The sequence below is a fragment of the Pelophylax lessonae genome (assembly GCF_965119305.1).
Source record: "Pelophylax lessonae genome assembly, chromosome: 2".
NCBI classification, from domain to species: Eukaryota; Metazoa; Chordata; class Amphibia; order Anura; family Ranidae; genus Pelophylax; species Pelophylax lessonae.
In genome coordinates, this window is record NC_138769.1 from 572,112,911 (window position 1) to 572,137,308 (window position 24,398).

The following is a 24,398-nucleotide window of genomic DNA, read 5'->3' on the forward strand; positions in this document are numbered from 1 at the left end:
GTCAGTCATTGCATCACTTCCTTTTGCTCTGGAACAGCGATCGGTGGCAGCAGCCTGTGTGGTCTCTCCAGGTTTTTATCTTCCTTCTCCTGTATTTCCTTGCTCAGTGTTCCTTATCCCTGTGGGGGTCGGTACATACAGTAGTGTGCGGTGGGCTGCGCTCGCCGCGATCTTAAAGGGGCAGTCCTTCATTTCAATTATTACTGGGGCATGGATTCTCAGGATTGCAAGTTTCCTCCCACCTTGGTGGGGGGCCAAGGGGCTGCTGCATCCCCCGAGGGGGCTGATCTGGCTGCTATTGTGGCGAACTTGGCTTCTCAGGTGCAGATGCTTATGGCTGATCGATCCGCAAAACGGCCCAGATTGTCTATTTCCTCTGATTCAGAGGGCGATGGGGCTGCTATGGCTGGAGTACCCTTCTCAGGGTCTCGTTCATCTCTGGACCTTGTGAGGTCTGAAGGGGAGGCTGAGGTAGGAGTTGATAATTCTCCCTCTGGCTCGCCTGAAGAGCTTGCACTCATGGATGAGTTGGTTGCTTCTATCAAGGAAACGCTGCGTTTGCAGGATGAACCATGTCCTCCTGCTTTGATGTCCTCTTATGGGACGCAAAGGAAGCGCAAAACAGCGCAGGTTTTTCCCTGCCCTGCGGAATTTCAATGCGCTGTTGTTGAGCAATGGCGCAATTTAAAGAAGCCTTTTACTGTGCCAAGTAAGTTCAAGCTGCGTTATCCATTTACACCCACCACTGATGAGCGTTGGTGTGTGCCGCCTCAGGTGGATCACGCGGTGGCAGTTTTGAATAAATCTACTGCGATTCCTGCTGAGGATACCCCGGTGTTCCGGGACCCTACGGACAGGAGATTGGAGTCTCTTGCCCGCCATGCTTATACGGTTGCTGGTTCTATGCCGAAGCCTATTTTTGCTTCCATTATGGCAGCCCAGGCTATTGCGGATTGGACGCAGGTGCTCAGGCGCACCCTGGTGGCTGACTCTGCTCCGCCGACAACATTGGCTATGGTGGATCAAATTCATCAGGGTGTCATGTATTTGTGTGATGCGGACTTGGATTTAGTCCCTTTGGCTGCACGCCTCTCAAGTGTAGCGGTGTTGAACCGTCGCCTGATATGGCTGAAATGTTGGTCGGTTGACCAATCATCTCGCAAGACTTTAGCTAATTTACCCTACGCGGGATCTCGCCTTTTTGGAGAGTCTTTGCATTCTCTGATAAAGGGAATTTCCGGGGGTAAGAGCACTCTCTTACCCCACTCTCAGAAGAATAAGTCTGTTCACGTTAAGAAGAATACCTCGTTTAGGCCCTCTCAGGGGTCCTTTCGTGCCTTTCGGTCGCAATACAAGGGCAAGCCCTTCAAGGGCCAAGGCTCCCAGAAGAAGCCGTGAGCTGGTAAGCAGAAGTCCGGCCAGTCCGGGTCCGCTGCCCATGCCAATTCAGGCCTGAAGGGGCGCCCTCACCCGTTTTCTGGGGTGGGGGGGCGTTTGCTCGGTTTTCTTCAACCCTGGCTGGCCCACATTCGGGACAGGTGGGTTCAGGAAATCGTTCGATCTGGATACAAGATCGAGTTTCTCTCTCGGCCGGCGAGCAGATTTTTCCCCTCAAATCTTCAGCTGTCTCCGGAGCGTTTGCAGGATCTGCACCTGGCGGTGTGGGACCTGCGGGCCCAGGGAGTGGTGGTTCCGGTGCCTCATCGGGACAGATTTCGGGGGTTCTACTCCAATCTGTTCACTGTGCCCAGAAAGGAGGGCAAGGTACGTCCGATTTTGGACTTGAAAGCTCTGAACCGCTTTGTGCGGGTTCGCAGGTTCCGCATGGAATCCCTGCGCTCGGTGGTGGCTGCCCTGGTTCTGGGGGAATTCATGGCCTCCATCGACTTGAAGGATGCGTACCTTCACATCCCCATTTTCGAGGGTCACCAGAGGTACCTTCGATTCGCCATTGCGGAGGATCATTACCAATTCGTGGCGTTACCCTTTGGTCTCGCTTCGGCTCCGCGGGTTTTCACCAAGGTGCTTGCACTGGTCCTGGCTTTATTGAGAGCCCACGGCATCTCCTCTGTCTTGGGGTATCTGGACGATATCTTGATTTGGTCTGCGACCAGTCAGGGCCTGGTGAACGACCTGTCCATCACGATGCAGACTCTGCAGGGGTTCGGTTGGACGATACATTTTCCAAAATCAACGCTGTGTCCGTCGGTTCGTCTTCCCTACTTGGGGATGATCCTGGACTCTGTTCAAGCGAAGGTCTTCCTACCGGAAGACAAGCTCCGGACATTTCAGGACGAAGTCAGGTCCCTCAGGGACACTCAGTGCTCGTCCCTCCGGACATGTATGAGGTGTCTGGGATTGATGGTCTCGGCTTTCGAGGAGATTCCCTTCGCCCAGTTTCACACGCGGGATCTTCAGGCGGAGATCCTGGCCAAGTGGGACTGGCGTCCGCAATCTCTGGATCTGCAGATTTCGTTGAGCCGCCTCACCCGAAGGGGTCTTTTGTGGTGGCTCCAGTCCCCGGCGGTGTCGGGGGGCAAGTCCTTTCGTCCTTTGTCGTGGACGGTGATCACCACGGATGCCAGCCTGTCGGGCTGGGGTGGTGTTCTGTCCGCCCAGGGAACTTGGTCGGAGGAGGAATCCTCCCTTCCAATCAACATTCTGGAATTGCGAGCGATAAATCTCTGCCTTCTACATTGGTCGGAACGGCTTCGGGGCCATCCGGTTCGGGTGCAGACGGACAATGCCACAGCGGTGGCCTACATCAACCACCAAGGGGGCACCAGGAGTGCCCGAGCGGCTCGGGAGGTGGCCGACATTCTGTCTTGGGCCGAGACGCACGTCCCGGCGATATCTGCAGTTCACATTCCGGGGGTGGAGAACTGGCAGGCGGATTATCTGAGTCGCCAGGCCCTGGACCAGGGGGAATGGTCCCTTCATCCGGATGTCTTCCAGATGTTGTGCGCGAAGTGGGGTTCCCCAGATGTGGACCTGTTCGCGTCTCGTCTAAACAACAAGGTGGAAAGGTTCGTGGCAAGGACGCGCGATCCTCGGGCAGACACCTCGGACGCGTTAGTGGCGCCCTGGCATCAGTATCGTCTGATGTATGCCTTTCCACCGATTCAGCTGCTGTCCAGGCTCCTTCGCAGGTTGGCCTCGGAACCGCACACGGTGATTCTGGTGGCGCCAGACTGGCCTCGCCGGTCTTGGTGCGCAGACCTTGTGAATCTGGCGGTCGACGCTCCGTGGCGTCTGCCACTTCGAGAAGATCTTCTGTCTCAAGGACCGATATTCCATCCTGCTTTACAGTCACTGGCTTTTAACGGTCTGGCTGTTAAAAGCCAGGTCCTGAAGGCTAGGGGTCTCTCCCCTGAGGTCATTCCCACTTTGATCAAGGCTAGAAAAGCCTCTTCTGGGAAGATTTACTACCGTACTTGGAAAGCGTATTTTGCCTGGTGTGAGTCCAGGGGTATTCCCCTCGCTCATATTCGGTGTCGAGGGTGTTGGCTTTCCTTCAAACGGGCGTGGACCAGCGTTTGGCGTTGGCCACGATTAAGGGTCAGATTTCTGCGCTGGCCGCTCTCTTTCAACGCCCTGTGGCGTCTAATTCTTTGGTTAGCACCTTTGTTCAAGGGGTGCGACAATTGGCCCCTCCTCGGAGGGACCCTGTACCTCCATGGGACTTGAACCTTGTTCTGTCCGTGTTACAGCATGCTCCTTTTGAAAAGATCAGGGAGATCTCGTTGTCTCTGTTGTCCAAGAAGGTTGCCTTTTTGGTGGCTATCACTTCGGCTAACAGGGTGTCGGAGCTGGCGGCCTTGTCCTGCAGCTCTCCCTACTTGGTGATTCACTTGGATAAGGTGGTCTTACGACCTAATCCTTCTTTTCTTCCGAAGAGGATCTCGGAATTTCACCTCAATGAGGACATTGTCTTGCCTTCGCTTTGCGCGAAGCCTAAGCATCCAAAGGAGGTGGCCTTGCATTCCTTGGATGTTGTTCGGGCGATCAGGGTTTACCTGTCATCGACGAAATCCTTTCGCAAGTCAGATTCCCTATTTGTCCTTCAAGAGGATCCTCGGAAGGGCATGGCGGCGTCGGCTCCGACCATTGCCAAATGGATCAGACAGACCATTGTGCAAGCCTATGCTTTGAAGGGGAAGGTTCCTCCTTTCCCTGTGAAGGCGCACTCTACCAGATCTCTGAGTACGTCTTGGGCCTATCGTCATCAGGCTTCTGTGGCCCAGGTGTGTAGGGCGGCGACTTGGTCGTCCGTTCACACTTTCTCGAAATTTTACAGTGGATGTTCAGGCATCGGCAGATGCTTCCTTTGGCTGTAAAGTTCTTAGTGCGGCAGTGCCTTAGGGTCCCTTGTTTGGGTCCTTGGCTGTTGGGGTGTTTTACCCCTAGGTTACTTGTTCTTTCCTGGGTTGTTGCTCCTGTTGAGCACGTTTGTTCCTGTTGCCCAGTTGGTTCTCTTACTTTGGTAAGGTTCCTTTCTCTGATGTGGGTACTGCGTTGCTTTAGGCGCGGCTGCGTTTTTCCCACCCCTCATGTCTACACTGCTCTGGGACGTCCCCATTAGTGAAGATTATGAAGTGGCGGCGACTGTCGGAGGACGTAAGAGAAAACGGAATTTTTGTAAAATCTTACCGTAAAATTCCTTTCTCTGAGTCCTCGGACAGTCGCCGCCCCCGCCCCTCTTTTGGGGTTTTGTTTATGTACTCTACTGCTATGCTACTGAAACTGAGTTGAGAATGCTGGAAACAGGGAGGTATTGACTGAGGGGACCACCCCCTAGGGGTGTGATATGCTAAAAGCTTTGATATTAACAAATCTTGTTGCCTAGCTACTCCTGCGGAGCAAAGGTCAATTACCCCATTAGTGAAGATTATGAAGTGGCGGCGACTGTCGGAGGATTCAGAGAAAGGAATTTTACGGTAATATTTTACAAAAATTCCGTTTTTGTATTCTTAAAGGACAACTGTACCTTTTTAGTATGAATATTTCCACCACCCGCCAAGTGCAGTCTGCCTTCATAGCTTCCTTCCTGTTCCAGCAATATTAACTCTGCGACTCTGCACAGCGCTGCACTGCTTTTACAAGAAATACATCTGTGCACATGTGCCTGGTGCCCCCACTTATTTCTATGGATAGACTGTACTTGTGTTGGTCTCCATCTGTTGAGCAGAATATAGGAATAAATAGGGGCATGGTGCAGTAGGAAAAGGATTTGGCAGGGATGTTTTGCAAAGACAGTGCAGTGCCAGATAGTGGATATTGCCATAATTGGAAGGGCAGGAACTATTTTACTCAACAGGCAGCACTCAGGGGAATGCAAGATCAGTTAAAGGACAACTGTATTAAAAGTGCGAATGCCCTTTGAGTTTGAGTGTATCTATAAGCAACTTCTTGGAATCCCAAGTTTTATTGCAAAGCAAAAGGACAAATTGCAGCAGTTTTACTTTGTTTTTCTTAGTGTATATGTGGCCCTTTTTAATGCCCTAGGTTCTTCCTCTTTTTCCAACAAAGCTGGCAGTGGGTTCAACTATCCAGCAGTCTACAAATCCCTCTCAGAATAAATATCCGGGTGCAGAAAAACTACTGCCATGCTCCTTTTTTGTTTTTTTCTTTGAAATTCACCAGTACAAACTGGAGGCACAGTGTAAAGTGTTAAGTATAGTAAAAGACGTCCTCGCGCTACCACTCGCCCCAGAATGAAGTCGTGAGCTAGGTGCGGGCAGAACACCAATTTTTAATTTTATGTAGAGAGGAATAAAAGGAGAGAGTGAAGAAAAGGGGGGGGGAGGGGGAAGGGGAAGGGGTTGCTAAGCTGGCATTTGCAGAACCATGGAAAGGTCAGGGATATGTCAATCCCCAGAACAGGTGTCTCTCCTTTTTGTTTTTTATATAAAATAAGTTTCATGTGTTAGATTGTTAGCAGCTATAGCACCTGGGTCCAGGCAAAACCTATCTAACGCTAAACCTGCTCTGTGCCACATTCCAAACCTAATCTATCGAATCCTGTAAAGCAAAAATTTCTATACTTACTATTTTGTAGCTGGTCTGGTCCCAGGATCAGCTGTCGGCGGTAGCTTTAGCATGGAGGCAGGTGCAGGAGAGGCTTTTGACAATGGAAGCCCCATAGTAAGTCTGTGGGTGACTTCACTTCCCATCCATTTTACAGCCAATGTTGGTCCTCTCCTGCACATGGCTTCTGCCGCTTGAGACCGGATTGGCTGCAGAATAGATAATGTAAAGTGATTTTTGCTTTACAGGGTTAGATAGATTAGATTTAGTTAGTGTGGCACAGAGCAGGTTTAGCGTTGGGTATTGCCTGGACTGCTACTTTAAGCAAAAGCGAGTGCGACAAAGCGGCCTTGAGGAGAGCATGCCGTTATTTATAAAAAGAGGTGGCCTGTCGTTTCCCATTCAAAGGAAGTGACACAATCCAGAGAGGCCCAGCAAGATCAACCGGTAATGATTGGTGTTTCTAGGTAGCGTAGAACAAAATGTAAACGACATATAAAGCCTTTTAGGGTGCACAATATTTTATATTTTTCAAATCCTTCAAATTAAAAAAAAAAAAAAAAAAAGGTATTTGGCTCTAATTCAGCTGTTCATTTAAAACCAAATATTTGAAGTTTGGAACCTTGAAAAGTTCATTGCGTTTATTTTGTTATGAAATTGCCTCGATTTTACATAAGTGCTCAGCTGGAAACAAAGAGATTGTAGATGGTGTTTTTCACATGGTGTGTTTCGATATTCTGTGTTGGAGTTTGAAATTTGGAACCTTGAAAAGTTTTTGTTATTTAATTACTTCTAGCTTGATTTTATGTAAGTGTTCAGCTGCAAACAGGGATTTTAGTGTTTCTCATGGTGTGTTTCGATATTCGGTGTTGGAGTTTGTATATATATATTTTATAAGTAATGCAATCCAAGACCAGAGCGTTCATCATTTCAATAGTTCCATATGCAGAAAGCAAGGCAAGTAATTGCTGAGGCAGCACATAAGCACACAGCCCTGGTGCCTAGCATTTACATGTTTAAGAAGAAAATTATCTAACCGTTCCTCTGCAGATTTTTCCTAAACTGTCATTATCATTCTCCTAGCTTTGTAAGTCATAGACTTGCAAATATATATTCAAGGCTGTAACAGATACACTTTTCACTTTGAGTGGCTCATATCGCATTTATACATGGATTACATGCATCTGCGTTTATTGACTTAGGGATGTTTAAACTTGCTTTTCATTGTGTTAAAGGAGCTTCCTTTGACAATGTTTTATATCCTATTATGAATGTTTTGATAGTTACAAATTACTGCAGGTGTTCATAATATAACTCAACTATCAGACAAAAGCAGAGAAGCGCCTCCAAGTATAGCAAGACGGTGTATTTTTAATAAACCCCACAACAGGGCTACTTACAGTAGATGAGTAAAACAAAACAGGATCATCAATAAGTGTAGGTCCAGAATGCCAGTTGGAGCAGGCCACAGGAGCTGCTGGCACACCCAGGTGGAACGTTACAGGAGTCCTTGTGTGGAGGAGAAAGCCAGCTGAAGTCCTTCCTGAAGCGGGTGGAGCGCAGCGTGGAACACAGCCAGGAGCAGGATGATACAGTCAGGGCTCATGACCAGAATGCAACGTGTTTCGGAGCATGCGCTGTACCACATAGGGGCATGCACGCTCCCTTCTCAAGCAAATTTCAACACCTAATGATGTGGTACATATACATACACCAGCCGGCCAGCGGTTTCCTGCCAGCTCGTGGCGAGAACTGAACAAGGCATGTGCATAACAATTAAAAGCACTGGTAAACCTTTACAATGTAACACATATAAATACATAATAAATGATAAAGTAGATATTAGATAGACCTATGTGAATGATAATACAAAAATCATTACTTGATAGACATTTCATGGGGTAAAAAAAACTAAAACTGGACCTTTTTGCTGCCAATATTGATTTTTTTTTTTTTTAATGGTCGCTTTATTGATGACATCTTTATCTGGGATGGTAATTCATCCCAGGTGGAAGATTTTATCAGATACTGCAACAACCCCCTAAGCCTTTCCTTTACATCTGTTCATAACCACCATTCTTTAGCCTTTTTAGACCTAGTCCTTTACCATATGGGCTCCACCATTAAAGCTAAAAAATATACAAAACCGACTGTTGGCAATTCTTTTTTGCACTACACCAGCTGCCACCACCACAGGTGGATTAGTAACATCCCGAAGTGACAGTTCTGCAGACTGAGACAAAATTGCGCCAATAATTCTGATTTATCTGGCACAAAGTGACCACTTTAAACAAAAATTTTCAGAAAATGGGTATCTTGATGAGTTGGTAGAAATGGCATAGCATAGCATACCATACATACCTACATGGTAAACCACCCAAGACCGTAACTCAAAACGGTCAGTCAGATTTATCACACGTTTCCATAACCAACACCGTAGGCGTGCATCCATTATCAAGACATTGGGCTATTCTCTTACAAGATCCACACTTGCAGGATATCATTGAGTCTAAGCCTAGGATTACCTATAAAAGAGCACCCAACCTAAAAAACAAAATAGCGCCCAGTAAATTTAATCCCAAGTCTTCTGTTCGCTCCGCTGACCAATGTTGTTTGATTCCCCTTAAAGGGATGTATCAAGGTCGCAAAGCATTGTGCAAAACCTGCAGGTTTGTCCATCATTGACAAAAAGACTTTACAGACAAAGGTAATACCTATACTGTTGATGATTTTTACTGTTGTTCTAAGGCTCCTGTCCTATATTGTTCATCCAGTCCTTGCGGCCTCTTACATTGGTTGCATTATACGCCCTCTTCTGAAAAGATTTGGCTAACATCGCCGATTTATCTGGGAGGGGGAAGGAAAAACATAGTGTACCTCTTTCTTTGCAGGAATTTCATGATTAGTCTACGGTGGGTCTGCAAGTGTGGATCATTGAAGCTATGCCCCAGGGGTCTATGCCCAGGGGTAGGGAGACCTACTGGATAATAATCTTCGACACCCTCTCGCCTGGGGGCCTCAATGAGTAATTGAATGTCAGTACCATCCTATAACATAGTCCTTTTTTCCTCTTCCTGCTCCTGTTTTTTGCTCCTTTGCTCTGTTGTTCATCACACTTGTACCCCTGGATTGCATGCAAGTGGGGACACCAAGTTTCCACACATCTTTGGAATCTACCTAGGATACTTTCATGGGTGTTACCTTAGCTTTAATATGTATTTATGGTACCTCCTTTGAAGCACTAATTAACAATTGGTTCAATTTTATTTTTAGGTAATCCCTATCCATTACGGGGTGTCCTAGCCCCAGAACACCCCATGTATTTTTATATATTTTACATATAACCTTTCCTTCTCCGGTCTAACCCATCCCCCCTTCCCTTCATAAAGGTCCAGTTTTATGTTTTTTTTTTTTTTTACCCTATGGAGTGTCTATCTGGTAATGATTTCCTTGTGTTCTCAGTCACATATGTCTATCTAATATATCCCTTATCATTTATTATGTATTTATACAGTATGTTGCATTGTAAAGATTTGCCAGTGTTTTTAATTATGTACATGCCTTGCTCAGTTCTCTCCACAAGCTGGCAGGAGGAAACTTCTGGCTGGCTGGTGTGTGTATTTGTACCACATCGTTAGGTGTTGAAATTTGCTTGCGAAGGGAGTGCGCATGCCCCTATGTGGTACAGCGCATGCTCCGAAATGTGTTGCATTCTGGTCCTGGCTGTGTTCCACGCTGTGCTCCACCCGCTTCAGGAAGGACTTTGGCCGGCTTTCTCTTCCACACGGGGACCCCTGTCATATTCCACCTGGTAGTACCGGCAGCTCTCGTGGTCCACTCCCAACTGGCGTTTCCAGACCTACACTTATTGATGATCCTTTTTTTACCTATCTTTTGTAAGGAGCCCTCTTGTGGGTTTTAATAAAATACACACAGTCTTACTGCACATAGAGGCGCTTCTCTGCTTTTTGTTTTTGTCTGTGTATCTCCAGAGTCTGCTAAACACCAAGAAGCCCGCCCTAGTGCTTTGGACATTTTTGAACTTGCTATGGACTTGTACTTTAGAATTACACCTCTGCAGCTATAAACTGCTTTTCCTGTAACACTTCTATCAACCTCTGCTCTATTTTGAAGCTGAACTCTGGGGAAATCGCCATGTGTGGCTGCTGCTGGGTTGGGTAAAAGTTTTTTTTTCAGCTCCCACACTACATTGTGTTGGACTTGCGGCACTGAGACCTACAGTTCCTGCTGGGGCACCCTTCTACAGAGATTCACTGGCTCGGCATTCAATTTTAAAAAACCTATTGTAATTTGTTTTCTAATAAAAGCCTGTGATTGAAGGAGGGGATGTTCATTCGCACCTCCAATTGTTTTTGCCCAGAGTGCACCTGTGCCCAGACTACGGACATTAAATAATTTACATATTTGTAACGAGTGGAAAACAAGCTTTAAATAAACCACCTCTGACCTTTCTAGCTGCATGTACTGTAAAGTAAGTCCTCCTCAAAGACCTCAACAAAGTTGGAGCTCTGAAGTCTGGTGCAATAGAAAGTAAATGGGAGGGGGGGGGGGGAGAGATTTCTGTACTTCTGTTTCAGAATTTAAGGATGAATTTCTCTACAATGCCTATAGAGATGAAAAAGGGCTTGTTTTGAAGTGCTTTAACTGCTTGTTTAGAATATGTAAATACTTTTAGCGTGCATAGTCTAAGCACAGGTTCACTTTAAAGTGGAACTATACTTTCCTTGAATCCAGTGACGTGCTGTCCCTGGAACTCCCCATTTTCATTTTCTAACCCAAAGTTCCACTTTAAGAATGTAGAAGTCCCACCGTATTGGCTTGTCATAGATTTGTTAGTGATCACCCCACCTCTTTAGTACTTGACCAGTTTTAAATTTGAAAAACATGCTTTGTAATAGTTTGAGAAGGCTTACAGGTACTCTTTATGGAGAGCCCAGATCCCTCCTCTGCCCTTTAAAAGCATTTGATCACACCAAGGTCAGTGTGATTTAGATGCTTTTCATTTTTAAAAATGAAACATAAGGCTCGGTTCACATATATGCGATGCGGGAAGGCTGGGAAATCGCAGCCTTTTCCCGCATCGCACACGCACCCCCGGCAGTTCACACTGCCATATGCGATACGCTGGGGGTGTCAATGTAATCTTAACGACACCCCCAGTTTGATCGCATATCGCAGTGCGATCGTGCAGTTCGCACAGGATCGGATCGCACAAGTGTGAACCGCTGTGCGATCGATCCTGATGCGGCAGCAAAAATGCCTCCTGTGCGTGTTTGCTGCGGGTGCGATGCGAATTTAGCCATACAAACTGTATGGCTAAACTCGCACCGCACAGCTGATCGCATGTAATGTCGGAGCAGTGCGCTCCGACATTACATGCGAACCCCGCACACGCAGAAGTGTGAACCGGGGCTCAATGATGGCTTTTATATTTGGCTCATGTTTCTGGGGACAGGACAGTTCAGGAGGTGTTGTGGCTTGTTTGGGTAAGGCTACAGATAACCATAGCCAATTGGTTCCGGTGTGTATTTGACCGTGCAACCTATTATTGCTTTTCACCTGGTAAACAATCTATAGATGGCTAATAGTGTTATATTCATGTATTCACCACCTGAGGACCAAACCCATTTCTGACAAAGGTTGTTTACAAGTTTAAAATCCAGTATTTTTACTAGAAGATTAGAACCCCCAAACATTATGATCACATTTTTTGCAAAGACTCTGGAGAATAAGTGGTGGTTGTAACAATATTTTTTGTCCCAAGGTATTTGCGCAGTGGTCTTTCAAACGCAATTTTTTGGGGAAAAATAGATTTCACTAAATTTAAAAAAAAAAAAAAAAAAAAAAAAAAAATGAAACCGTAAAGTTCGCCCAATTTTTTTTGTATATTGTGAAAAGATGTCACGCAGACACAAAGGTGTCTGGAGTTTGGCTTTAAACGCTATACAATGGGCAGTAAAATTCAAGCAGATTTATTAAAAATTGTGCAAAAAGAGAGAGTAGAAAAAAAGGGGCGGTTTTAGACTCCGTTCACACTGGGGCGACCTGGTCACCTGACAGGTCGCCGTAGGTCGCCTGCCATAGAGAAGCTGTGGACCCGTTCTAATAGGAGCGACACAAGTCGCTCCGACTTAGAAAAAGGGTCCGGAGCTTCTTTGGGGCGACCCGGAGCGACCTGCATTGACTTCAATGATATGAAGTCCGTGCCGTCCGCTCCGAGGTCGCTCCGGCAAGTAGGGTCACCCCAGTGTGAACGGAGTCTTAATGTGGCCTTTTATAAACTGATATTTGCAAAAGATGCAGGAGAATCAAATGGTGATTGAGCTTTATGTGGATTAACTGCACAGTTCTAATAAGCCCATCCTAGTCTCAGAAGTGCTGGTTATCGCACACTGAGATTTTTCAACACATTGAAAAAGCACAATGGGGATTAATCCTTCCTACTTCTGTGAGGAAAACAGTTTTTAGCACATTTCTTCCACATTCACATGACTGCTAAGTTAAATTCTATGCAAGGGCACAACTTTTTTTTATTTAATTTGTTTTGTTTATACTGGTGACGGCTTAGACTGTCAAATTTTGTTTTGCTCTCTGTGTTATCACTGGGGGCATTAACCCCGATATTTGTCCTGGTAATAATTGTCACCGAAACAAAAAATGATGTAAAATCCAAAATGTAAAAGTTGTCACCACGACAAGAGATGAGGCTAAATTTTCTCAGTGAGGGCATCTGGGGTCAGCTTGAAAGGCAGATTAAGCTTTTGTTCTTATAAACTACAATCGTGATAATGAATATTTTGGAATCTAGCATCCTTTCTCGTTTTTATCTGTGTTTAAAAAAAGTAATTAAAATCCAGCCGAGAGAATGGGAACCCCCCCCCCCCCTCCCCCCCCCTCATAATGCCAACAGCAGGTCCAGCTAACCTATCCTTATTCCAGTTATCCTACCAACATAGACCTTGACAAATCTAGAAAATAGTCTTGTGATTTAACTCTCTAACATCTCCCACAAACTGAACCCATTTTGGGTTTGGGAGAAACAAACTATTGTTTTTGATGGGAAATCTGCCGAATCAACTGCTCACCTGCTATGTGCTCCAGAGCTGCCCTCCACTCTACCTTACTTTTTCTGCTGGTTGTCTTCTAGTTTGAATGGCACCCAGCGTCCTTCAACCTACTTCCTGCCAGCCTTGGCTCACAGAAGAATGTGACAGAGTACAACATTAACATTACCTGAAGCACTATTTTTTGTGTTTTAATGGGCCCCCAGCAGATTTGTCATAATGTGTTAATATGTACTTCACATAGCACATTATGGCAGAGCTACCTGTCAAACCAAGCCCTCCAGCACTACCCTGTAATCGCGTCAGCTGGTCCCGGGCACCCGGTCTTCTTTCCAGGTTCACTCCCTCGTGAACGGTCAGGCCACAATGACGTCTCTCTCGTGCACGCGCATGGAAGTCACTTCCTCCCGACAGAGCAGATGCCGTAAATGTGGTCTGAGCTTCACATGCGTGGGTCAATTTTATATTACTGTTGGGTGACAGGCCAGGAGAGGCATTTGTGACAAGAGGCCACAAGGGTCTCATGTTATAAAAAAATAAAAGTAAATGAATGTCTTGTTAAATAATTCTTGGCATTGAGGACCCTCCCCTGTCAATGTGAGAGTGGAGAAGGAAGGGTCTCACTCATCACATAACTGCCCAAAGACTTCTGGATTTAAATATACAGTGGGTACGGAAAGTATTCAGACCCCCTTAAATTTTTCACTCTTTGTTATATTTCAGCCATTTGCTAAAATCATTTAAGTTCATTCTTCTTCCTCATGAATGTACACATAGCACCCCATACTGACAGAAAAACACAGAATTGTTGACATTGTTGCAGATTTATTAAAAAAGAAAAACTGAAATATCACATGGTCCTAAGTATTCAGACCCTTTGCTCAGTATTTAGTAGAAGCCCCCTTTTGATCTAATACAGCCAGGAGTCTTTTTGGGAAAGATGCAACAAGTCTTTCACACCTGGATTTGGGGATCCTCTGCCATTCCTCCTTGCAGATCCTCTCCAGTTCTGTCAGCTTGGATGGTAAACGTTGGTGGACAGCCATTTTTAGGTCTCTCCAGAGATGCTTAATTGGGTTTAAGTCAGGGCTCTGGCTGGGCCATTCAAGAACAGTCACGGAGTTGTTGTGAAGCCACTCCTTTGTTATTTTAGCTGTGTGCTTAGGGTCATTGTCTTGTTGGAAAGTAAACCTTCGGCCCAGTCTGAGGTCCAGAGCACTCTGGAGAAGGTTTTTGTCCAGGATATCCCTGTACTTGGCCGCATTCATCTTTCCCTCGATTGCAACCAGTCCTCCTGTCCCTGCAGCTGAAAAACACCCCCACAGCATGATGCTGCCACCACCATGCTTCACTGTTGGGACTGTATTGGACAGGTGATAAGCAGTGCCTGGTTTTCTCCACACATACCGCTTAGAATTAAGGCCAAAAAGTTCTATTTTGGTCTCATCAGACCAGAGAATCTTATTTCTCACCATCTTGGACTCCTTCAGGTGTTTTTTACCAAACTCCATGCTGGCTTTCATGTGTCTTACACTGAGGAGAGGCTTCCGTCAGGCCACTCTGCCATAAAGCCCCGACTGGTGGAGGGCTGCAGTGATGGTTGACTTTCTACAACTTTCTCCCATCTCCTGACTGCATCTCTGGAGCTCAGCCACAGTGATCTTTGGGTTCTTCTTTACCTCTCTCACCAAGGCTCTTCTCCCCCGATAGCTCAGTTTGGCCGGACAGACAACTCTAGGAAGGGTTCTGGTTGTCCCAAACGTCTTCCATTTGAGGATTATGGAGGCCACTGTGCTCTTAGGAACCTTAAGTGCAGCAGAAATCTTTTTGTAACCTTGGCCAGATCTGTGCCTTGCCACAATTCTGTCTCTGAGCTCTTCAGGCAGTTCCTTTGACCTCATGATTCTCATTTGCTCTGGCATGCATTGTGATCTGGAAGGTCTTATATAGACAGGTGTGTGGCTTTCCTAATCAAGTCCAATCAGTATAATCAAACACAGCTGGACTCAAATGAAGGTGTAGAACCATCTCAAGGATGATCAGAAGAAATGGAAAGCACCTGAGTTAAATATATGAGTGTCACAGCAAAGGGTCTGAATACTTAGGACCATGTGATATTTCAGTTTTTCTTTTTTTAATAAATCTGCAACAATGTCAACAATTCTGTGTTTTTCTGTCAGTATGGGGTGCTATGTGTACATTCATGAGGAAGAAGAATGAACTTAAATGATTTTAGCAAATGGCTGCAATATAACAAAGAGTGAAAAATTTAAGGGCGTCTGAATACTTTCCGTACCCACTGTACATGACTGACAATCTTAAATGCTGTGTTGGGAGGAAACATGAAGTCATGCTGAAAATTATGTAGTTAGCTGTTCAGCGTTTCAGGTGCAGGTATCATTAATGCATACCAGTCCCTTGCTAATGGAAAGCATCAAATGTATGCTAGTAATTATCCTAAGAGCCGGTTCACACTATGGCGATCCGACTTAGGGGGCGACCTGTGAAGTTGCGTGCACCGTGACTTCGGCGCGACTTGCACGGACTTCATAAAATTAATGTCTATGCAAGTCGCTCCAGGTCGCCCCGAAGTAGTACAGGAACCTTTTTCTAAGTCGGAGCGACTTGTGTCGCTCCTATTAGAACCGTTCCTGTATTACACAACGGACCGCGACTTGTCAGGCTGTCAAGTTGCCTGACAAGTCGTACTAGTGTGAACCGGCACTAATTCAGCATTTATCTTGGTTAGCATCTAGAGACCTGGTGTTTTCCAGCTCTAGTAATAGGAAAATCACACATTTGTCAGTTACATGTCTTTTCTTTACACAGCCTCTGCGGAGATGCTGCCATGTTCGGGCCCAGCACACTCGACCAGCATCCCAAGTTGGGAACCAGCCATGGAATGGGCAAGAGAGTCTGGCAGACAACGACCCAGAAATGTGGGACCTTGTACGAAAGGAGAAGGACAGGCAATGTCGTGGACTGGAGATGATTGCTTCAGAGGTAGGTGCTGCAGAGACATACTTTTTTTTTTTTTTTTTTTCCCCTTGTGCACCTTTTTGTCTTCATTCTTGTCTTCAGTTAACAGCTTAAAGTATGTTTATTTCAGATAGTGTGTGGTATTATGAACTAGTCTTGAAACAAGGCACTCAGGATAGCCTGTGTTCTTCTTCATTTAAAACCACAAGGTTAGCACAGAAATGGTAGAGGATGCTGAGGATGACCTTTCTACCTCTGACTGCTATGCTTTTCTCATGAATGAGAATTAGCAGGCTCATGTCCTCATCACCCTTTCTCCTCCTGTCAGTGCGTGAGCACTTCCAGCACAGCTGATTGGCTTATAGTGCTGCTCCCCCCTTTCCCTGTCTGAGTTCTCTTGGTCATAGAGCCCGTGATCAAACTCCCATTTCATCACGGGCCATATCGGTATTAGGGCTACCCTCAAAGGGCCGGTTGTATCTGTAGGACTATATAAATGTATTTACTCTTTATCATCCTAAATGATTGCCTCTGCATTCAATTATTACTGGATTTAGTAATAACTTAAAGGAATTCTAAAGGCAGAAGGGTTTTTTATCTTAATGCATTTTATGATCCCTCTCTGTCCAGCGATGTCCACAAGTTTTTCTGCCGTCCGAGAATCTTCCTCCTGATTGGCTGAGACACAGCCATTGGCTGCTGCTGCTGTCTGTCAGCTAGCCAATCAGGGGGAAGAGGGGGCGGGGCCGGGTCGGGGCTCCGTTTCTGAATGGACACCGGGATCTGGGACTCGGCTCAGGTGCCTGCTGTAGGGGCACTCAACAGGAGGGAGAGGCCGGGAGCACAGAAGAGGGACCCGAGAATAGGAAGATCAGGGGCTGCTCTGTGCAAAACCAACTGTACAGAGGAGGTAAATATAACATGTTTTTTATTTTTATAGGAAAAAACAAGATGTTACAATCACTTTAAGCTGCAAAGGACAGGTGCACAGCAGCACAGAGCCTGTGGCCGATTATGGAAGTCTGAAAAGGAGGATTGCACACTGCTGGTATCATCCACAGCAAACTATAGTGGAGACTGCTCAGACAGAACATAGTTTAGCCATGGTGTTCTGTCTGAGCAGTCTCTAATTTTGTTTCTTGTGGGTTATACCAGCAGTGTGCGATCCTTTTAAAAATGCATAGAATTGTAGTATTCTCATAATAATACAGCAGATTGTATGGGGTCCAGAGGAGGGCTGGAGTCTTCTGCCAGTCTACGGAATGCTAGGACCAGGGGAGGCAGGTGGTGCTGCGGCTGCACAGAGAGATGCCGGGAACTGTAGGCAGGAGTTCTATCCTCCGTTCTGGTGGGGGGGGGATGCAGAGACCAGCCTCTCTGCGGCTGCATGGAGAAGCGCAGGATCTGGAGGAGTAGTTCTGTCCTGCTCTCTGCTGCCAACTACTGAGACAAGGTGGGGGCAAAACGAGGGGGTGCTGCAGCTACAGGAGAGGTGCGAGAGCCACATGAAATGGCCAGGAGGGTCTTAATTCGACCCCTGGGCCTTGTGTTTTGACATGTCAGAGGATTACAAAAATCTTCTACCAAGCCAGATTTGGGTACTTGAACTGATTAATTTAAAAACAATACACTTAATGATCTTAATGTATACATAGGTGCATTAGTTGATGTTTTTCTATCTGCCTGGAGTTCAGTTTTAAGGGCTATATCCAAATCCAATCTAACTGCAAGTATTGTGTCTATTGCTTTGCAGTGTTTTAACAAATATGATTTGCATTTATTTTGTTTATGCTATTACATTTCTTTTTTCCTGTTTAATGAAAATTGTCACTTTATTTCTCCTGAATAGAATTTTTGTAGCCGTGCAGCTCTGGAGGCCCTTGGATCCTGTCTGAACAACAAGTATTCTGAGGGCTATCCTGGAAAGAGGTAAGAATATTCATTGTGCAATTAGCAGATTGATGTCTGATTTTCATTTTCAGTATTACTGTCTTTATCTTTAGAATATGAATTCGGGATACTAGGAAATCCATTTTTCTCATTGTTTTAGTGGCTTTAGGTACAACCAGTCTGACTGTACATCTAGTTCATTCTGCTTTCATGTATACAGTAGAACACCTATAATGGAGGATGAAGAGGAAGCTTTAGGGCCCCTAGACCCATGTAATGTTTCTCTTTTATTGCAGAGCAGGCAGATATTTATGGTCTTTAAAAATTTTTTTTTTACTGTTTTCGATGTGTATTGACACACAAAAAGGTCCTGCATTGTGCATATTGGTGCCTGAAAGAGTTTGTTACCCTAAAAAAAAATAATAAATAATATATATATATATATATATATATATATATATATATATATATATATATATATATATATGTATATATGTATATATGTTCCTGTAAAGTATGTTATACAGTATAGTGCGTGTGCTGTGTAATTTGGCACTTTCTATCATCTAAAATCCCCGGCTGGTTCTGTCCTCCCCTCTGTAAACTGACCACGGTTTATCATGGCTGCTGAGCCCCTGACACTGTAGTCAGATTACGTGCCTCCGTTATCTGCTGTCGCTCCTATTAGAACCGGTCCTGTACTACTCTATGGCGAGCGACCGACTGCGACTTGTCAGGCAACTAAGTCGCCTGACAAGTCGCGCTAGTGTGAATGGACCCTTAGAGTGTTGTTTTTAAACAAATTTTCTCTAGCGCTCATTGACAGACGTAGTCCTCGGTGATACAGCACCTTCGGGTTATGTTGCCTCCACAGGAGCAGGACTAGACAGGAAATTAAAAAGCTCTGGCCACACCCTAGGGGCAGTCCCAGAGGGTATATCCTCTCTCTCTCTGCCTCAGCAAATCAGTTATTTTCTATCTAGTTAGGAGTAAGGACCTAGATACCTTGCTGGGATCATAGGTCCTGGCAAGATTTTTTTCTTAAAAGATTTTTTAGACAGCTTTTTTTCTCCAGTGTTCCTGTGAGATCTTCAAGCAAGAAAGCTGAACTGGGCGACGGGCTGGATGTTGAGATCCGGTGGTCACCCCAGTTCAGCCTACGAGCGCGTGCAGGCCATAGCTCCGCGCTGGGTCGGCCGCGACAAAGTCCCATTAAAGGACTGACCCCGCGAGTTAAACGTCTCGCTGAAACGCCAAAGACCATGAGTCACGGCGTCCATATCGGTCGACAGCCCTCCCGCCCCGGTGGAGAGGGGTACTGTCAGGAGTTGGTGCCCGCCTGGTTCCGGTATGGTGAGTAGTATGTTCCCCCTTTCCCCTGACGGGTCTTGTGGTGAACGCGGGCCCCTCTCTGTATGGTAAGATAGAGTCCCTCTCTATCCTATAAATGACACAGATCCTCCTACTTTGAGTGTGATTTTATGTGCAAAAAGCCAGGAGGCTTGGTTTGGGAGCTAACAATCTAATGTATACATGTTAAAAAGATTGTAATCAGTGGCATTCTGGGAATCTTACGGTGATAAGAATAAGCTACCTACCAGTCAGAAGCCACGGACATGTAGACTGCCTTCCTAATCAGATCTCCAGCTATTAGCAGGCCTCCCGAATGGCCATGCGGTCCGCCAGGGCCGGTACCGTCAACCACGCCAAATCCCCATGCAGAGAGAGTGTTGTGTGCCCTGCAGCACACCGCTATTCAGTACAGGCCGCCGCCATTTTTTTTTGCTGGATCGCAGGAGCCGCCATTTTGGCGTAGCCTCGTGTCTCCAGCATGGGGGCGGCCATGTTTGAGGTGATCCAAACACCTCGTGGAGCTAGGGGAGGCGCCGGAAGGCGTGCAGAGGGGCGGAGCCGCCTCCTTTCTTCCTGGGCAGCCAGCCAAAAGACTTCCTGTTTGTCAAGACAGCGCTGTAACCTGTTGCAGTTAAACTCTGAGCATCAAGTGGTGAGCCTGGGGGTCTATCTCTCTCTCTCTCTCGATCGATAGGGATCCCTAGCAGGTAACACTAAGGGGCTTTTTGTGGCGCTGGGGGTCTGGAAAAAAAAAAAAAAAAAAGTTTTTTATTTTTGAATTATATTATCCAGGAAGTGACTGGAATTATCATGGACCCTGCCACACATATTCCCCCACCTGTTTCCCTCGAGGGGGCCACAGGACCCGCCGGTGCACAGAGTGTAGAGTCATTTACAGCAATTTTGGAGTCTATGGTGGCTCGGGTGGAGGCGGCCTGTCAGGGACGGGGGTCAAGGAAGCGACCCCCGCCTACCCCTATACTATCTGACACCTCTGACTCAGATTCAGAGATGGTCACTGCAGTTGCAGGTTCCTCTGCAAGGGCTGTTATCTCAGGTAAAGCCCCCTCAGACAGTGAGGAGGACGTTTCTTCTCCCGCTATAATTCAGGAAGAAGCATTGGTGGACGCACTAGTTGTGGCAGTGCAGGAAACCTTAAAACTTGAGGCTTTACCGGCAGAGGCAACTGAAACAGAGATTCCTTTTGGTACTAATAAGCCCATCAAAACGGTGAAGGTTTTTCCTGTACCCAAGTGTTTCGGTAATCAGATTAAAGGAGAATGGGAGCATTCTAAACGTACCTTTACTATTTCCAAGCGTATTGCTAGACGCTATCCGTTTGAGGAATCCATCATTAAGAAATGGACTGTACCACCAGTGGTGGATCCACCTATTTCCAGGCTGAATAAAGCCACGGTTATCCCAGTGGAGGACACTTCGTCCTTTAAGGATCCGGTGGATCGAAAGATGGAAGCAGAGTCCCGCACCATCTTCTCTCTGATAGGGTCAGCATTTAGACCAGTAATTGTTATTGGTCTAGTTTCCCAGACACTTACGGAATGGGCGAGAATGGTACGCCAAGACCTTAGGGGAAAAGATTTCTCAGATCGCCTTTCAGGACAGCACCTGGAGAGAGCGCAGCTCCACCCAATCCACAGGAAACACTGCAAATAAAAACTCCTCCTCTTCCACCATGCCTCAGTCATTTGTGTTTCCTCCGCCATGGTGGAAGCATTGCAGGAGCTATGTGGAAGGGCTGCACTCTCTCCAGGGGGAGAGAAGGATTTGTTGCCCAGTTTTTGTTTGCTGTTTCAGCATGGAGACCATCCCAGCTCCCCTCCCTGGAGTGTCAAAGGGGGTATGCTCCGGAGCCTCTCACCTCGTTCGCTCAGGGGAGCTGAAACCCATCGGAGGATCCGGTCCGGGCGTCAGAGGTCCGCGCTTCGGCCGGTCGGCGGGCGGGGAGCCGCTTTTGGCATTCGAATCTCCCGCACTTTCGGACTCTGATCCCGGGGACGCGCGGCGTCACTTCCGGTGGACGGGACTTCCGGTGGGGGCGTGGCGGCGTTTGCTCCAACCGCAATACACGCAGGGGTCAGAGGCAGGTCACGAGGTCGGCGCTTCCGCTTCCGGTCCACAGAGGAGGACGCGGGAAGCGGTATTTAAATGGAGAGATCTGCCAGCAAGCTGCGCTTTTCAACAACATGGAGGAAAAGTCTGCAGCGACGGTGGAAGCAGGCACCGCCAGCGCCGGCCAAGCTCAGGTAGGAGAGGTGCAGTGGTGCCTCTTTTTTCTTTACTGTGTGAGCTTTTATTGTGGGGTTTCTTCCTTCCTCCTTTGGAGCCTGCCCTGTAGACTGAGTAACTGTTCCCAGTCTAACAGGATATATATGCATCTGGGAGTCTTTTCTTCTGATCCTTTTTTGGTGTGGGTCACGATTTTCTCCCTTGCAAGAAATCACTAGGTGGTGGTTTTCTTTTATTTGTGGTTATTGGGCTTTCATGGTGGCTTTTTCTTTACTAGGTTAAAGCCACAGTGAAGACAAGAGCCCCAGCATCAAGGAAATGCCCTTCATGCAAGAATCCACTCAGAGATTCCTGGGTGAAGCCACTTTGTAAAGCATGTATTGCTGACCTTGTGAAGGAAGAGTCTAGTCAGCAGAATAATGAATTCATATCTTCATTTAAAGAACTCTCAGACACCCTGTCCTCAGTTCGTTCCCTGTTATCCAGGACGCCACAAGTTCTTTCAGATTCCCAACAAACGGGTGGTACATCTTCCCAGCCGTCTACTTCTAAGTCTGCAGTGTCAAGTGATTCAGAAGATGAGGGGGAGAGTGCTCTCTGTTCCATCAGGGATTCAGAGGAGGAAGAGAAGGAAGAGGTGGCTAGTTCTTCCAGATACAAATTATCCTTGGAAGAGGTTGATGAGTTGCTGAAAGCGATTTACACCACGTTGGAAATCGCAGAGGAAAAGGTGCAAGTTTCACTTCATGACAGAATGTACCAGGGCCTTGAACAGACAAAGCGCAGGGTTTTTCCTGTTCATAAAGTCCTTACTGAATCTATTGAAAAAGAGTGGAAGGACCCAGAGAGGGCCCCTTTTTTCTCTAAATCCCTAAGAAGGAGATTTCCGTTTGAAGAAGATACGGCGCACCTATGGAACAAAAAGCCCAGAGTGGATGCTGCTTTTTCTCAGGTGTCTCGCCGCACGGATTTGGCGTTCGAAGACATGGGTGTTCTGAAAGACACCATGGATAAGAGGGCAGATTCTCTCCTTAAAAAGGCTTGGGACTCCTCTACGTCTAGCCTTAAGCCGGCCATGGCCTCCACGGTGGTAGCCAGAAATCTTGAGTGCTGGCTCGAACAACTTAAAGGGCATGTGGAGGCTGGAACAGCAAGGAAAGATCTCCTGGATTCATTTCCGCTGCTCCTAAAGGCAGTAAAATATATGGCCGATGCTTCTGCTGAGTCTATCAAAATGTCTGCCAGGTCAGCAGCCCTTGTCAACTCTGCCAGGAGGGCGGTCTGGTTGAAAACCTGGACAGGTGATTCAGCTTCTAAGGTGAAACTCTGTGGTTTACCTTTTGCCGGTGACTTGCTTTTCGGGCCTGAATTGGAAGCAATTCTTGACAGAACGGCGGATAAGAAGAAAGCCTTTCCATCAAAAAAGAAATCTCCTCCTAAGAAGAGATTTCGTTCTGTTCAACAAACCAACAGAGGTCGTGAACAAGATCAGAGATCAAGATGGACCTCCCATCAAGGCAAAGGGAAAGGTGGAGTCCTCTTTAGACCACCTGACCAGGCCAATAAAAGCAAGTGACAACAGTCTTCCAGTGGGAGGAAGGCTGTTATGGTTCCTCCCACGTTGGGAAGACGTATCCGCAAGCCCCTTTGTGAAGAATATAGTGGCTCAAGGATACAAACTGGAGTTTTCGGAGACACCTCCAAGCAGATTCCATGTTACTCCCCTTCCAAGGGATCCGGAAGAGGCTTCCTCAATGATGTCTCTTTTACAAGAGCTGATTCAACAGGAAGTAATTATCCAAGTCCCCGAGGGGCAACAAGGCCGTGGGTTTTATTCTCAGATCTTTCTAGTGAAAAAACCCTCAGGCAAGTACCGAATGATCCTAAATTTGAAAATCCTAAACAGATCAATTCGGTACAAGCACTTCAGGATGGACACCATTTATTCAGTGACCAAACTGTTGTCCCCAAACTGTTTCATGGCATCCTTGGATCTGAGGGACGCTTACCTGCACATCCCAATAAATCAGGAGTGCCAGAAATTCCTAAGGCTGGCGGTCAATCTCGGGGAATCGGTCTGGCATCTGCAGTTCAGGGCCCTCCCCTTTGGCCTCTCATCTTCTCCAAGGGTGTTTACCAAGGTAATGGCGGATGCCCTAGAGCCATTAAGGCTGAGGGGTATTTCAATTGTCCCTTACCTGGACGATCTGCTAATTTTTGCAGAGTCCAAGAGCCAGGCGTTGGTACACCTTCAGGAGACTCAGGACCACCTAGAGAGTCTGGGGTGGCTCATGAATTTGGAGAAATCCAGTTTGATTCCATCTCAGCAGATAAAATTTCTGGGATACAGAATAGATTCGGTCCTCCAGAAGGTGTTTCTACCTCAAGAAAAGATCGAGAAGACTCAGAACGCAGTTGCTCGATTACAGACCAATCATCAGGTTACTGTCAGGTCGGCCATGGCAGCTTTGGGCTTACTCACAGCCGCTATCCCTGCAGTACAGTGGGCAAGACTGCATTCCCGTCTTCTCCAGAGAGACGTTCTGCAGAGTTGGTCATACCCGGAACATCTGGAGAAATCCATCAGAATCTCCACGAAAGCAAAGAGATCTCTGTGGTGGTGGAGGAATTCCAGAAATCTGGAAGAAGGTCTGCAATGGACTTTCCAGACGAACAAACGTCTGACGACGGATGCCAGTTCGTGGGGTTGGGGAGCCCACCTGGAAGGCCGGACGATGCAAGGGACATGGTCCAAAGCAGAGTCCAGGAAATCATCCAACTGGCGGGAGTTGAAAGCCATCCTTTTGGGTCTTTGGT

General features: G+C 46.7%; 1 protein-coding gene across 1 annotated transcript in view; it reads left to right on the forward strand.

Annotated features, from left to right (window-relative positions):
• Window positions 1-24,398, forward strand: part of SHMT2 (serine hydroxymethyltransferase 2) — a 230,782-nt gene that overhangs the window by 34,904 nt on the left and 171,480 nt on the right. The window contains exons 2-3 of the mRNA XM_082248353.1: window positions 15,942-16,115; window positions 17,941-18,020. Coding sequence (XP_082104479.1) covers window positions 15,942-16,115; window positions 17,941-18,020 — 254 coding nt within the window. The remainder of the gene's footprint in view (window positions 1-15,941; window positions 16,116-17,940; window positions 18,021-24,398) is intronic.